This window comes from Saccostrea cucullata, unplaced genomic scaffold, assembly GCF_032062105.1.
Source record: "Saccostrea cucullata isolate Sc308-1 unplaced genomic scaffold, CSIRO_AGI_Scuc_v1 ctg311, whole genome shotgun sequence".
In the NCBI taxonomy this organism is placed as follows: domain Eukaryota; kingdom Metazoa; phylum Mollusca; class Bivalvia; order Ostreida; family Ostreidae; genus Saccostrea; species Saccostrea cuccullata.
In genome coordinates, this window is record NW_026930660.1 from 275,180 (window position 1) to 291,768 (window position 16,589).

The 16,589-nt window shown below is 33.0% G+C and overlaps 1 protein-coding gene across 4 annotated transcripts in view; it reads left to right on the forward strand.

Moving 5' to 3' along the window:
• Window positions 1–8,877: 8,877 nt before the first annotated feature.
• The window catches only part of LOC134229523 (CUB and sushi domain-containing protein 2-like), a 51,734-nt gene continuing 44,022 nt past the window's right edge, over window positions 8,878–16,589 (forward strand). Inside the window, exons 1-5 of one of the 4 annotated variants that reach the window (XM_062711277.1) lie at window positions 8,878–9,114; window positions 10,890–10,977; window positions 11,194–11,364; window positions 11,978–12,104; window positions 13,167–13,911. In XM_062711277.1, the coding sequence (XP_062567261.1) occupies window positions 8,917–9,114; window positions 10,890–10,977; window positions 11,194–11,364; window positions 11,978–12,104; window positions 13,167–13,368 (786 nt within the window). In that variant the 5' untranslated portion in view covers window positions 8,878–8,916 and the 3' untranslated portion in view covers window positions 13,369–13,911. Of the gene's footprint in view, window positions 9,115–10,889; window positions 10,978–11,193; window positions 11,365–11,977; window positions 12,105–13,166; window positions 13,912–16,589 lie in introns of those variants that run through there. The other 3 variants (XM_062711280.1, XM_062711278.1, XM_062711279.1) reach the window with 3 other exon arrangements.

Genomic DNA, 16,589 nt, shown 5'->3' on the forward strand with positions numbered 1-16,589 from the left:
AGTCACACCCGCCGTATATGCTCCTTTGTCATGACAGGGAAATATCGGAAAATTCGTTAATTTAGTGAGTAAATAATGGCCTAACAATTAGTATTAAAACGTTAGTCAGTATTATATCGACTATTGAATGAAATTTTCAATATTCAAGCTCAAAACGTAGCGAAGTGTTACGAACTTATAAAATGATGACATTAAACGAGCCCGCCATTAACCTGTTTGCCAATAATATGATTCATTTTAAAAATTGTTCATTCGAGCATGCCCTTGCATGTGGAGTAAACTGTGAGATATACACCCCGTACACTGGTGATAAGCGTATATTGCTGCACTAGTAAGGGAAGTTGACGAATAAAAACTGGAAATCCTCATGATTATCATAAATCTGCTTATTAGATTTCACTTAACGCCTTTTCAAGTAAAATATCCTTATATAAAACACACTTGTCATAGACTCTGTGATATCTTTTATTTCAAGCTCACTGAGATGTATCATGCCGACATAAGGATGGAAATAACCATTGACAATACCTCGGGTAGAAAATTCTAGATTGTCACTATATGCTTTACATTTCGCGGAAAGTTTGTGACTGCGTACATAGCGTAAATTAATACCACGCGGAAAAAAGTACTTCTACGCTAACCATTGACATCATCTCGTCGATATATCTAAAGTAGAACATTTACTTGAAACCGCAATGTATCTTTGTTAGAATAAAGTTTTATTTATTAGTTTTTATCAATTATAGGTAAGATAATTCAGTTTGATTTTGATTATTGGAAATATTACAAATTATCAAAACTGACATGACTTTGAAGAATTTTCTCCTTAGAAAAGGATTCATGGGTATATGTTCGATTTGTATCGAAATGTTTTTTTTAAAGGACAGAGATCTTGTCAAAAACAAATAAATAAGTATTGTTATAAACTCTCTCACTTGTTATATAAATCAATGTGACAATGGTAAAGCCTGCCGAATTTGTCCCAAATATTTTACTTCTCAAAAACTAAGTGCCTCCGTAGCCACTTCATATGTTTATATCGTCAGTGTGTGCCATACTTTCAGTTTACTTACAACTACGATAATCCCAACTAAAGTGTTTATAAGAAAGCCTGACACTTGTAAATTCTTGTTATTTTATAAAGGCAACATATATATTATACTGAAAATGTTTATGTTAAACTTAAACAATTCATAACGGAAAAACTGCTCATGTTTTTCTTCAGATAGTTTTTTGTTAAATTATTTATGCATTTCATCATTTATGCAATAGCATATAAGATGAAATGATGGAACCCGTGTATTTGCATTTTTTTTTTTACAATTGTATACAAGTAAGATAAATTGATCAAATTTGTGAAAATATATGTTCACAGGAAAATTGTTGTTGAAGTGTAAATTGAGAAGTACGTGTTTCAAGAATATACCAGTAAAACAAAGTAAAGATAGTTGTTTTTCATCTAAAGAAGGATACGGAGATAACGAACAATATTTAATCTGGAAGTCCATAAAACAATGCAAAACAAGAGCAGAGCAAACACGGACCTCCGAAACATCAGAAGTGGGATCAGGTGCCATGGAGGAGTAAGCATCCCCTGCCGACCAGTCACACTCGCGTGTGCTCCTAGTCATGATCAGGAAATAACGGAAAAATCCGTCGTCAATTCAGTGCATAAATAATGGACTAACAATTAGTTTGAAAAACGTCAGTCAGCATTTGACTCAATGATAAATTGTATTTGCTGACAAAGTCATACGTACGCAAACATACAAAATGATGACTTTAAACTGGACTGTCGATATTCTTGTTTCATCAACTTGCTTGTCAGTAATTTACCTCGTTTAAGAAATTGTTCATACGTAGAGCGTGCTCTTGCACATCGAATCAACTGAGATATATATATTCCGTATGCAGGTGACGAAGGTATATTGCTGCATAAGTAAGGGAAGTTGACGATAGAAAAGTTAAAGTCATCACGTTTATCATATAACTTGGTTGTTAGATTGCCATTAATGTCTTTTTAAGTAAAATATCCAAGTATGAAACAGATGTGTCAGACTCTGTGGTATCTTTTTTCTCAAGCTCACCAGGATATATCGTATCGACTACGATATATCGTAGGAATGGAAATCACCATTGTTAACTGACAATACCTCGTCGATATATTTGAAGGTCGAGTTGAAGGCCACAGCAAGTGTTTTCTTCTTTTCACGCATAAGATTTTGCACAAATTCTGCTTCATATGAATATTAAAATAGGTCTGCTATCAATAACGGAGCGCAATTTGTGACCCATGGGAATTCTAATAGATTGTTGGAATACCTGGTCTCCAAAAACCACGTAGATAGTGTCAATCAGAAACTCAAGCATCCCTTTGATGTCAACTTCAGAGTACTTGTGTGTGCAATCAGAATGTGTTTTAACAAAATAATTTTGCAAATGACCAGGTAAGTAAATTTACGAGTTCCATTTTTATTAAAAAAGCAGCTGTCAATGATATCAAAAAGCCTGGACTTTAATATATCGTGGGGAATGGTTGTATATAAAGTTGAAAAGTCGTAGGTTTTTAAGCTGTTGATTTTTGTAAAAGCTTGTGATTTCAAATTGTCCAAAAGTTCTTTGGAATTTTTAAGTATCCACATCTGATTCACACCACTTCTTGAATATATTGTTGCACAGTACTCCTGAAGTTTTTCCTTCACTACTGTCATTATCTTAGTGAGGAGTAACGAAAGAGGCTTGGCTGAACATTTACTGGAACCCGCAATGTGTCTTTGTTTGTAAGGATTTTATGTTAAGTTTTCAAATCCAATATATATAGGCTAGTTCAAATTCCTTTTGGCTCTGTGGAATATTAAAAATATTTAAAACTGACATTTGATTTTGAAGAATTTATTCCTTATAAAAGGAAGTATGAGTATAAGTAGGATTACCACTTGTAGAAATAAATCAGTTCTTCTAAAATACAATTTATATAATGAGCCTTACAAACGAAGACAATGTTGTTACCTGCTTTGTCGGCAGGGACCAGTACGTACTGATCATGTAATCTATCTAATTCTTTTTTCACTTCTGGATTATTCAACACAGAAGGATAGATGGTTTTCATACTGCCCCTCAATCTTTTAATGCGCGACTTTAACATGGATCTAATACATTTAATCCATTCTGACAAGGTGTCAGTGTCTTCTTTTTCATATCTGGCCTATCGTCTGGCGTAATTTTCAACAGATTCCATAATATTTATGAAATTCCGACCCCAGTTGAAGGATCAGGGTTCCCTATATTTAGGGCCTTTTAAAATAAGTGATCTAAGTCCTCATTATTAACTTTATTTACGTCACCTGTAATAACGTGTCCAGCAGGACTTTAGTTATAGGGCAAAGAAGAACATGAACACGATGGAGGATTATGTTTCAGATACTTGGTATCCCGGCCATGTAAAGTTTTTCTGTAATTGAAAAGTGTGGAAGCAATGGTCGATGTATATTTGTAGGAAATACATATTTGAAATAGGTAATATAAGACCCTTTGTGATTAAGAATATTACTTATATTAACTGAGTCAATTCTTTTATTCCTTTATCCTAAATACTGTAGAAGTACTTTTTTCCGCGTGGTATTAATTTACATGTAGACTAGACCCTGTGTGATTAAGAATATTACATTAACTGAGCCAATTCTTTTATACCTTTATCCTAAATAATTCTAGCCAATGTCCACTTGTGATACCTTGTTGATAAATGGGAAGAATGTGATGAATAACCTCATATCTTGTCATGTAAAACATTTTTTAACTTCTATTCATATCTGAATAAATTTCTTGAAATGTTTTTTCCATTATCCTAATACTGTAGAAGTACTTTTTTCAATTTACGCTTTTATCAATTTACGCTATATCCGCGATCACAAAATTTCCGCGGAAATTTGTCCAAGCGTACTTAATATAAATGTAGGGCATATATAGTGACAATCTAGAAAAGCCGCGTAATTTTCCACCAGCGGATTGAACAGAAATTGAGATTCCGCGGAATTATGGACCCGTGGTATAAAGTACGTCTACAGTATACATGAAGATTGTCTTAATTAATACAACAGTTGAGGTATAAACTTCCTCAGAAGCTGTGTGACTGAAGTGCATTTTTTCAATGCATGTGAGGAAAACCCAATTTTTGTATTATAGATATCCGCGAGAAGTAGTTATCAGGAGAGAAACACCAAACTTTAATTTCCTTATAAAAATCCATCGAAAACCCAATTTTAATAAACATTCTAAAAAGTCTAAAAAATTTTGTTATCTGATTTAAATTAAGACCTGTTTTAATTTCACTTAAGACCCACTTTAATACTAGTATTTTTTTCACATTTGTTCTCATAACCCAATAAACAAAATTCAGCCAATTAAACTTACACAAAACATGCGTTAATTGGAACCTCGGAATTTAATTTTTCAAAAAAGCCTACATCCATTCAAATTGATAAAATTAAAACACAATAAACGTTCAATGGAAATAACTAACAGTTTGGAAGCCTAAAAGTTCATTTTAATAATACAATTTAGGAGAAGAGTTGCCAACGGACCTTTAAAAAGTCAGATGTGGAATTAGGTGCCATGGAGGAGTGAGCATCCTCTGCCGACCAGTAACATCAGCCGTTTGCTCGATGTCAAAATCGGAAAATGCAGTGTGTAAATAATGGCCTAACAATGAGTGAAAACGTCAGTAAGCCTGCATTTGGCTTCAAAATAGATTATATTTACTGATAAGGTCATTGTATTAAGCATACCTGGTAATTCTTACAATATATTATATATTTAAAAAAATAATTAAACTAGACAAGAGACATCAACATGAACCGTTGAAGAAGGGCTTTAAAATTTGACCTACATGTATACTTTACACTCAAGACCCTCAGCCAGCACCCACTGCGACACGGGGCCTCGCTTTTTAAGGTCTCGTTCAGAGGGGCCACAACTTTCACTTCATCGTGGCGAGCGCATGGTGAATAAGCAGTTGCTACCCCTGTTTTATCGGTCAGTTGCAGCCGAAATTCGAAGTCTAGACCTCTATCGACTGAGCTTGAGGAAAGTAGAGAAGGGATAAATTGGTGTCCTCGAGTTACCTTTCTTGGTCTGTAGAAAGCTTCACATCTTGTGTTGAAAATACGACTCTCACGGTGGAATCTAAATTTTATTAATATTAAACACAATATTTTATAAAATGTATGTTTAATATATAGATACTGTATATGTACTTCAATTAGCGGGCTTCATATTTTAGCGCTTTGGCACAGACGAGGATGCGCTAATTCATGAATACCGCTAAGAATTCATTTATAAATAGAATAAACGCCACGAACATGTGTAGTGCTAATTCATGATTACGCCAACAACTCCGTCGATTATTACTAAATTTTGAATACGCCATACTATGTACACGTACTTGAAAAAGACGTTAATTGTATGGTAATCTAACAAACAAGCTCTATGATAAACGTGATGACACTAACTTTTTCTATCGTCAACTTTCCTTACTTATGCAGCAATATACCTTCATCACCTGTATACGCAGTATATATATCTCAGATGATTTGATACGCAAGACCACGCTCTACGCATGAACAATTTCTAAAACGAGGTAAATTATTGAAAAACAAGTTGATGAAACTAGAATATCAACAGTCTCGTTTAAAGTCATCATTTCGTAAGTTCTTTGGTTGATACATTGACCTTGTCAGCAAATACAATTTATCATTGAATCAAATGCTAGTTGACGTTTTCATACTTATTGTTAGTCCATTATTTATACAGTCAAACCTGTATTAAGAGACCTTCCAACGGAGAAAGGAAAAAAGGTCACATATGACATATACAGGTTGCTTATTTTTCGCAGTGTTCAAAATATACAATACTGAAAATATCACATATATGTTGAATGTATTTTATTGCACCTTATGTTTATTTCCACTTTTTAACATATAGGTACTGCTCAACTCTAAAATGCTTTTACAATTGTCCTGTTAGGAAATAAAAATTTCTTGATTCACACATGAGTCATTTGAATATTGGGAAATATTGTGAACATCTAAAAATATATGTATTAATATTTTTTCATACAGTATAAAAATGCTGCAAAGTTTTTTTTCCCTAATAATTGTTTTTTTTTTTTTTTTTACATGATAGCCGATAAATAACTTCGTATGTTTTGCATATTACTATGAATAAAAATTGTATTATGATTTTTGTTATGCACTTGGTATCAAATTAAATTATATTTATTACTGAAATATTTGTTAAACCTAATTAATTTTTTTTTCATTACTGAACTACCGTGTCTAATTGCCTGTGATTTAAATCACTTCAATTATCACATGGTGTGGGTGCTAGCTAGCGTGTGTTTACATACCCATTGGTGTCACAATGGACTTAAATAAACATCTATAATTTAGTTACGTCTTAATTAAAGTTAAACAGGCAGGTTTTAAGCTGAATATCCATTTGGCCCTTATAGCATGAAATGATATCGGGATCGACATCGAACGTTTATTTTCAAAATGGCGCTCGATCACTGGACAGAAAAAACGTGATGTTTATATTTTAGATTTTAATGTTTATTCAATAAATATCAAAGCGTAAGTAAAAGTATTATATGATTATTAAATAAATAAAACCGTGTCTGTAGTTGTTTTGAACCAAAATCGAAGCATGTTCGACCGCAATCGAAAGTAGGAATCGGAAATTATGTAGTCGTTAAATTCAGGTATAATTGCTTGAAATTACTAAAAATGGTCAGGAAAATCACGGTCGTTGGTCGCGTTAGACAGGTGGTCGTTTAATACAGGTAGAATATATAGGGAAAAGCATTGGGGGGAATTTTTACGGTCACATGTGACAGTGAGTCGCTTAATACAGTGGGTCGCTATAGCAGTTTTGACTGTACATTGAATTGACGACGGATTTTTTCCGTTATTTCCTGATCATGACAAAGAGCACACAGCGCGTGTGACCGGTCGGCAGGGGATACTCACTTCTCCATGGCACCTGATCTAACCTCTGATGTTTTAGAGGTCTGTGTTTGCTCTGCTCCTATTTTGAATTGTTTTATGGACTTTTGATTTTTTTTATACTGTTCGTTATCTACATATGTACAACCGTTATCTATCGTTATCTACATATGTTTTATTCATAGTACTGAATGATTTAAAAATCTCTTCATTATACTGAACGACTTTAGAACCACTAAATTGTACTGAACGATTGAAAAACCACCCTATTGTACTGAAGGGCTGAAAAACCACGCTATTGTACTGAGCGGTTTAAAAGCTACTTCATTGTACTGGACGATTAAAAAAGACTGCTTCATTATACTGAACGATTTAAAACTTCTTCATTACACTTGACGATTTAGAAACTACTTCACTGTACTGAACGATTAAAATCACTTCATTGACTGAACGATGTAAAACTACTTCCATGTACTAAACGTTATAAAAAACACTTCTTGTACTGAACGATTAAAAAAAATGCATTGTACTCGACGAAGGGAAAAAAATGATTTGGGGAGGAAATTGAATCTATTGAATAATTCATCTTATGATCACTGCTGTGGTTGATTCCATATTAGTTTTTACTGCACTATACTCAAGAGATTTCAAAATAAAATAACATGATTTAAGTACTGAGCAAGTCTTCAAAAAAAGATCAGTTCGATAACATGAATAATTTTAATTTTGAAGATCTCTACCGTATCATAAAATGTAATTATACAAAAATATTCCAGAGTAGGATGTTTATCGAATGGAAAGCAATAAACATTTATTATTAATTAGAATTAAATTTCTCTTTCATTTGTTTTGAACTTTAATAATTAATAAAAAATGATCACATAATTTCGAATTACAAAACTAGGATATCTCTTGATAAATTGTTGCAAAAATATAGAGAAGTTTATTTCTACGTTTTAAGTTCAAAATGATTACAAGGGATTTCTCTGATATAGTATGTTGAAGTTGGGGAACAAGCCTGTTTCTTATTATTATTATTTTTCTTCTTGGGAAAAAAAAGATCTTGTAAAGTACACATCCGATTAAGGGGAAACCTTTTTAGGATAAGTAGGCATGTTATGTAGATTTGCGGAACGAAGGTCATATTGCGCGCACGTGCAACACGTTAAATGACCAATATAATGGATATAGCCGTAACTTTTCTATTTTTTGATGAAATCTTTTGAAATTTATAATGTAAGGATATAAAAAAAATATTCAAAAAAGAAAGATCTACGCGCATGTTTATCTGATTGGGAAAGCAGTCTCTATATCTTTCTTGTTTTTAAATCCTATGAAATTTTGAACATTATTAATTACAACATGATATATAGCAATTCTCTCTGCATGCACGTGTGTTGATTGGCTTAAACTTTAAATAATTCAACCAAACAGGATGGAAAAAAATAGATATAATGAACTTCTACAAGACGGTATGGTCACCATGCAATGCAGATACGTGAACGTGCGCTGTAATCTGATTGGCTGAAACTTTAAACAGCAATTTATCCCTTGGTTTTCAACCAAACGGGGTGGGATTTAGAACATAGATAGATGTAAAGGACTTCTACAAGAAGATATGGTCACCATGCTCATGTATTGTGAAATGAGATAAATCAAAAATAATATAGTATTTTTTAATACTTTTGGATTAAATACTTTAATATTTAGTATATAAAAAATATATTTAATGATATGGTCATTACACACATGCATTCACAAGGGATTTGAACTTGGCGTTGTTAAAGTCTCAAATGCATAAATTTTGTCCGATATATGAATATAGCCAAAAGGTAGTTGGGGATTTTAGCACTAGTTTTAATTTCACCTGCTGCTTTCTCATCTACAAAAACCCAGAATTTCCGACTGACCGGATATGTCATCACTTCACTCAGTCCTATTGGATTCCGCGGTTGTTCCAAGGAATGTAATTCTTACACAGATTGTAAATCATTTAATTTCAACCGACTCCATTTATTCTGTGAATTATCTTATAAATTACGTGCTGATGCTGAAGCGAATGAATTTTGTGGACGATCAAGAATTCGTTTATGTGGAAAAATTGGACCAACAGGTATTTTTACAGCATTACATTTTAACAGGATCAAAGTATTGAAAGAACTGAAAGGTTCCAAATTTTACATATATTATTGATTTTTCAAAATCCCTTATATCAGTAATTTAAATTAACAGTCCAGATCCCAATATCAAAGTATTGAAAGAAGTGAAAGCTGGGCTTTTATTGATAGAGTATATTGTTTGATCAAAATTTAGTATATATTCTATTTATTTTTATTTTGGCCATTGATTTTTAACAGGTAGAGTTTGTATGATTATGATTTAAAACAATATCCCATATATCAGTAATTTAAATTAACAGTCCAGATCCCAAGATATGTTATGAATTTAAAATTTGATAAATAATATTTCCAAGACATTCTCGCAAATTTTCTCTTCAATAAGTTTTTTTTTCTCATAATTTAAAAATTCAGTCCTGGAATAGGTAAAATAATGCACATGTGCATTTTATAGACATTCTTTTAGTTTCAAACAAACAGTACTTTTATCGCCAACTACTTGTAGAAACACTGATGCATGTACATTGTCAGCGATTTCACGCATGTTAACTCTTAAAATCCAATTCAATATACTATTGATTTGCTAAAAAAGTCAAAACAGAATATAACCACTAATTTCGAAAATCCCGCACTATTGAAAATAGTTTGCTTACAATATACATTCAGGAGTGTATGTGAACAAATTATTATACAACGATTATCCCAATAAGGCAAATATCTAATTTCTCTTTCAGCTTAATTCTCAAGCAAAAATACTGATAATTAACTTTTCCAAAGATTCTTTTTAATAATACTAAGTCCATTTAATATTTACATTGTTACAATATATCTATAGCAAAATACGTTGAAAGAGGTTCATTTACAGAAAAAAATACATTGTTAGGATAAATTAAGCGTAAATTCCTTTATAATATTTTTTTTTTATTGTGAATTATATTGTAATTTATTTACAGCGATAACCTTGTAACATATTCATTTTCAGGAAAATGACGTTATCGTTTGTTTCGGGTCCATTTTTAGTAAACCTTCTCTTCAAATCTCTGATACAATATATGAAATACTGTGGTTTCATCGATTTCCGTTGGCATCAATTTTCGTGGATTTTGTAAAACACGTTTTCGAGGATACGTAATTTAGTGGACAAAAGAATTGCCTATACAAATGAATGTCATACTTCGTAATTCAATGAACATTTGAATTCGTGGATCTGCTCAAGAACGAAATCCACGAAAATTGGTGCTCAACGAATATTAATGAAACCACAGTATTTAAAAGCTCCTAATGCATGTTATGATCACAATCTTATGAAATTGCAATGTTTATACAATCTTATCGAACTCAGGTTTTTAAAAAAATGTATAAAAAGGTTTGTTTAGAGCCAAAATGCAGGAGCTATTTCATAAATGATGAGTTCTTTTCTGTACGAAACAGTATATTTGTATACCGCGAGCTTAGGTATTTGACATGAATACTGTGGTTTAATCATTAATCGTGGAACACCAATTTTCGTGGATTTCGTTGTTAAGTCGATCCACGAAATTAAATGTTCATCAAAGGTTGGTGCATCCATTTTGATTTATGATAAAACTTTATAAAGCCCATTCCGACTTTTGTTAATATTAAATCCCCCTTTTTCCCCAAAAGATTGACTTTATAGACATATTTAATAATTTAAAAATATTTTAAAAATCTACGAAAATTGATGCCCACGAATAGTAATGAAACTTCAATGTGCTATTTATTGAAATTTTATAATCTTGCATAATACCAGGAAAACACGTCGGCGTGTGAGGGAAAAGGAAGGAGGTGTTTTTCGTCTTCCAGCAATCAACACTCTTACGACATTTCAATTGTTACCAGTAAGACAACATAGCTTGTTTTTGTACTGATTTCTTTTATTTGTTTGATCGTTTGTCTATGTTGTTTTTGTTTCCCGTGCGTTTTTATATAAATAAATGGAAACACAACTTAAACAGAAGGAATATTTTACTTACGAACAGAATTACTGAAATAAAAAAAAAATCAATTCACGTTTGTACGGCAATGGCATCCATTGTAGTTCACTTTAATTGTAGACTGTGGGGATATTATAGCAAATTATACATCTGCTAATGTGAATTCTACAACTTTTGGTTCGACAATAGCTTTGCACGACCTAGATAGTGATCCAAGTACCTTTGTCAGCTATTCCTTTCTGACGTGTGCCCCAGATGGGATTTGGAAACTGGAAAATAAAACATGTCATGGTTATATATTTTATTGATTTCATATCAACAATGAAGCTGTTCAAATTATGCATTGAATAAAAATTGATATTTTGAAGGCAATATATTTTTTAAAGGCTTTTTGATATCATTGACAGCTGCTTTTTCAATAAAAATGGAACTCGTAAAATTACCTACCTTGCCTTTGGTCATTTACAAAATTACTTTGTTGAAAACATTCTGATTATATACAAATGTACTCTGAGGTTCATATTAAAAATGCTTGAGTTTCTGATTGACAATATCTATGTTGCTTTTGGTGACCAGGTCTTCCAATAATCTATTGGAATGACCAATATAACCAATCACTCCCTGTTATTTGCAGCTTTTAATTTTTAATTATTTTTGTATGTTTACGAGGCAGAATTCGTTTAAAATCTCATTGTGGAAAAGAAAAAAATATAAAAAGAATATATCGATGACGTATTATTAATCAATTGTTATATCTGTCAGAAAAATCAGTTGACAATACAGTGTGTAAAAATTACTTAAGAATAAGTATGAAAAAAGTCAGTCAGAATTTGACTGACAAGGTCAGTATATCGAAATGTTTCCAACCTTAGATAACGTTTAAGATTTTTTGTTCCATTTATAGTGTGTAACACCTCCTGTTTGTCGAGTTGTGGAACGATCATGTCACCCAATTACCCTAATAATTACAATGACTATGATGATGTTACATGGAACATTTCGACAAGTCACAACAAAATGGTGTACCTCAGGTGAATTAACAATTTTAATTTCACAAACTTTAATTACATCAAAATGAATGATAATCGTCAAGAGAGGATATTTTAAAAAATTCTCTGGATACGTTTGCAATACTTCAGAAGAGGCCTACAATTTTGAACTTGATGAAAGTATTTGAAAATCAATTTTGATATAAAATATTTTGACGATATTAAGAAAAACAGTGACTAAGCTGTCTTTCGATGTCACCTATACTTAGCTTACGATTATCCCCTTCCTTTTCTATATTTTTACAAGAAAAAAATTAAAGCCGATTTGATGTAACTGTTAGTATAAATTTTGATTAAATTTTGTATGATTTCTTTTAAAAATTTTCTTTTCTTTTAAAATTTAAATGCATTGAGAAGTTCGCTGAATTTCGATCTCATAAAACAATTTCACAGGTTTTTTCTACCATTTATTAGGTCCTTCTCTCAATTTGTTCAAAATGTAGAAATCAATAAATATATTTTTCAGTTCAAAACTTTATAAGAGATTCTGGTAGATTTAATTAATTATAACAGTCTAGCACTTAAACCCTAGACGCTTGTAGTTATATATTTATCATGTTTAAAGAATATATGTATAACAATATTCTTCTCCAATTTGTTCAAAATGTAGAAATCAATAAATATATTTTTCTTCAAAACTAAGAGATGTATAAACATTGACAGTTGTAGCATTTTATGGTTAGAACTCGTACGTTGTTAGAACTTGTGTTCAAACCATTTGTACAGTATTTATACAATAAAAATATGTTCAAACCAATTTGTTAAATGGTATTCAATTTCTAATAATAAACATAATGATGATGTGATTGTGTTGTGCCTTTTTTAAGAATTCATATTTCTACACATCTAAAATAGCTTCTATTTCCCTTTGTTTTAGATTAAAAAAAAATATTTTCGAAAAAATTAATAAGAGGATTGTGATTATGAGGATTGTTAAGAAATTGGTGAAAATTAGAAAGAAAGTAAAAAAATGTTCTTATTGCTGAAAGTGAAGACAAAAATAATGAATTAAAACCATTTTAATTTTATTTTCCGTTTTGACAGATTTGTGGACATGGTATTAGAAGGGTCCTATGACTTCGTGGAGATATTTGACGGACCTTCCAACTCCTCCAATAGAATTCTCTACACGGACAAAAAACCGAGCTACATTGTAAGGAGCAGCCAAAACTTCATGACTGTTTGGTTTCACACAGATTACTCTGTTGTAAACAGGGGGTTAAAAGCGATATATTGGAGCTTTTAAAATCAATCCCAAGAGATACTTCAAAAGGACAAATCTGAGTAAGAGAAGCTTTCTTATAACGCTCGAAGAATTTATATTTTGAATTTTATTTTTCTTTCAAAAATTAAAATTTATTATTCATGGTATAGGAATATCAAAGAGTCTGGTATTGGAAAAACCGTGACAGTTAACTTTGAAATGCGTGAATTAATTATGATATCTGTTATTTTTATACCTTTTATATGCTGTTTTTCGATTTGATATTATTGCAATTTCAGATTATGTTGACATTTTGAAATTATTTCCACCATTAAATGTCACCATTATTTATGACTATATCGTCCCGATACCACTCTGTATTATTTATGACGATAGTGTTACATATGTCACCACTACAAATGTTTATTGTTATTATATTCAAGACACGTGGTGTAGGTCGACCCATTAAAAGGTTATAGGGTAGAACCGGTTTTATATAAAAAAATTGAAGTAAATAGGAAATTTTTAAAGTATATTTCTTTTTCAAACATTTCCTATGGAACATGTGTTTCCAGACCTTGCTTAACGTTTTCAGGAGGGGGGGGGGTTACAATTCACAATCTACAAAATCGTGGTATTGGAAACTGACACTTTTACTGATTTTAGGAATTAGGAATTTCACTTCTAGTTTCCATATCGGTTTTATTGTGGTTTTCAATTTATACACACAAGAAATATCCAATATGATGAATGAAACAATTTTCTCACATTCAAATGCTTGTTTTTTTTTCTTTCATTCAATCTAAATTAAAATGTTACTGTGTTACGTAGAGAAAAACAGATGATGTTTTGTACATATGTTAATAACACAAATAATAAAAATTCACATCAATATAATTTTTTTAATCTCTCTTCTTAACCCCCCGTTCACACATAGACGCCGCTTCTACTACGATCAAAGTGTGGTCAAAAGCGTGGCCGATCGTGACAAATCGCAGGAGGAACGTCGTGGGGTCGTCAGAAGCGTAGTATGATCGCAGAAGAGTCTTCATGATCGGAGAGATCTACGCGCTCACCACGCTTATTTTGAACATGTTCAAAAGAAGCGTAGCGGGATCGTGGCCAACAAGAATCGGGGTGAAGTCGTAAAAAGGGCGTAGTAGAAGCGCCGTAATCGTACAAACAGCGCGGAAGCATCGTAGAGAGATCTTCATGATCGTAGTAAAAGCGCCGTGAGAGCGTAGGAACTTACCAAGAACGCTCATACAACGCTCCCTCTACGTTCGTACTACGTTCTCACTACGATCTCTCTACGTGCCTGAAGATCCTACGAAGACCTACAATGACCTTACGACGATCATCAAAAGAGTTTGTTCTTATACCGCTGATATTTGACCAATCATCATCTGTTAACTACATGTAAAGGGTGACACTATAGTTGATGATCAATTTACAATTGAGCATTTTCACATCTTGTTACAGTTATTATAACTGAAAATGCCCTAAACCATGTGGTAAAGGCCAAAATATGTATCATCGCTAAAATTGTACTACAAAAATCTGCAGTTCCAAGATATATTTACATCATCACCAAAATCGTACTAGAAGCGTAATGCAATTGTAATATGATCGGCACCACCGTAGCGACATCGCGGTACAGTCATCTAGGTCTGTGTAGCGTCGTCAATGTCGTAGTGGCAGGTAGCGTAAACGCACTAAACACGGCTGCTTGTCGGCAACGGTCTGCGTAACATCGTAGTAGAAGCTTGTTAGCAGCACGTTTGACGTAGGGACATCGTAGTGCGGTCGTAACGAAGACCATAATTTGCCAAATTGCTATATTTTGACGCCGATCGGCTGCGTTCTGCCCTGATCCAAAAACTTTTCAGATCGTGGCTTGATCGGGATGATCGCCGTAGAGTGTGAACTAGTTGCGGAGGAGATATAGCATCGCGAATGTGTGTATGTGTGTGTGTGTGTTCGTTACCTTGTGGGCAAGATTGACAGAGAACCTTTGCATTAACCATTCTCAGCGTTTACATACTTGTTTGGCAGTATTAAAGGACGAAGCCCATTAATTTTCAAGTTCATTGATGAAATATTTCTTCGGATATCGCGTTTTTACTGCCTCGAAACCCTGACATTTTATGTACGAGTTGACAATAATCATTTCCGCCAAGGATCCAGTTTAAAAGCCATGTCGAGTCTGTGGGAACCAGATTAAAAGAATTTCATGAACGTCGCGGTTTCATTACCAAATTCCAACAGGTGTCTGGGTGCACGTTATTCCTGAAAGCTGTAAATAAAATCAACACATGGGCGTCAGAAGCAAATTGAAAGTGGGGGGGGGGGGGCATATTGAAAGTGGAGGACTAAACCAACAAAAAAAGGTAACCCCCAATTTTCAATGCATAGAAATTGTCTATATTTGCAAAAAAGTGGGAGGGTAAGCCCCCCCCCCCCGCGTCCGACGCCTATGCCACAAGTTCAATTAAACTCTTTATGTACATTGTTATATTTCATTATGAAAAAATGCAAATTGCCTGGAACTGTGAGATATACTAATTAGGTAGGTAAATAATAAAGATAACTGAAACTTGTATATGTAGAATACAATATATGTTTCTGCTAGGTATTAGGGAAACTGCCCAATTACGTCTGCATATTATGCCCCCCCCCCCCCTCCTTCCCCACTTAAATGCTATGCAATTTGATTTTTGTTAAAAATAGACACCCCCACTCCCTATAATTTTGTCAAAAAAATAGTGCTGAAAAATAATTTAATACCTTATATTAAACTTTGCTACCCAAAATTAGGTATCCATGTTATGCCCTCCCCCCCCCCCCCCCCCCCATCAAGACGCTATGCACTTTGCATTTTGTAAAAAAAAATTGGATCAACAACACTCCACTAATTATATTGTCAAAAGTAAGGGAGTTGATCCTAATGTTGCGGGTTGAATCCCACTGTGGAACGTGGAGACTGGTCCTTCGAATGAGACCGTGTAAACCAAGGGCCCATGTCCCAATAGATGCTGGTACAAAAAGATCCCTCAGTGCTCAATGGCCGTCAGTGCTTTTTATAGGAAAAAATGTGCACCTCTCCACCGGCAAGCCTTAATATGAGCAAAATATTCCTGAGAGGGACATTAAACAGGATACGTTGTACTATCAATCTTTAACATGTTTAACTTCCCTCTAGAAAATTTATATCTCATGAGATATTGCCATTTTCAGTGATGTTCCTGCCGCGAGGGGATGCT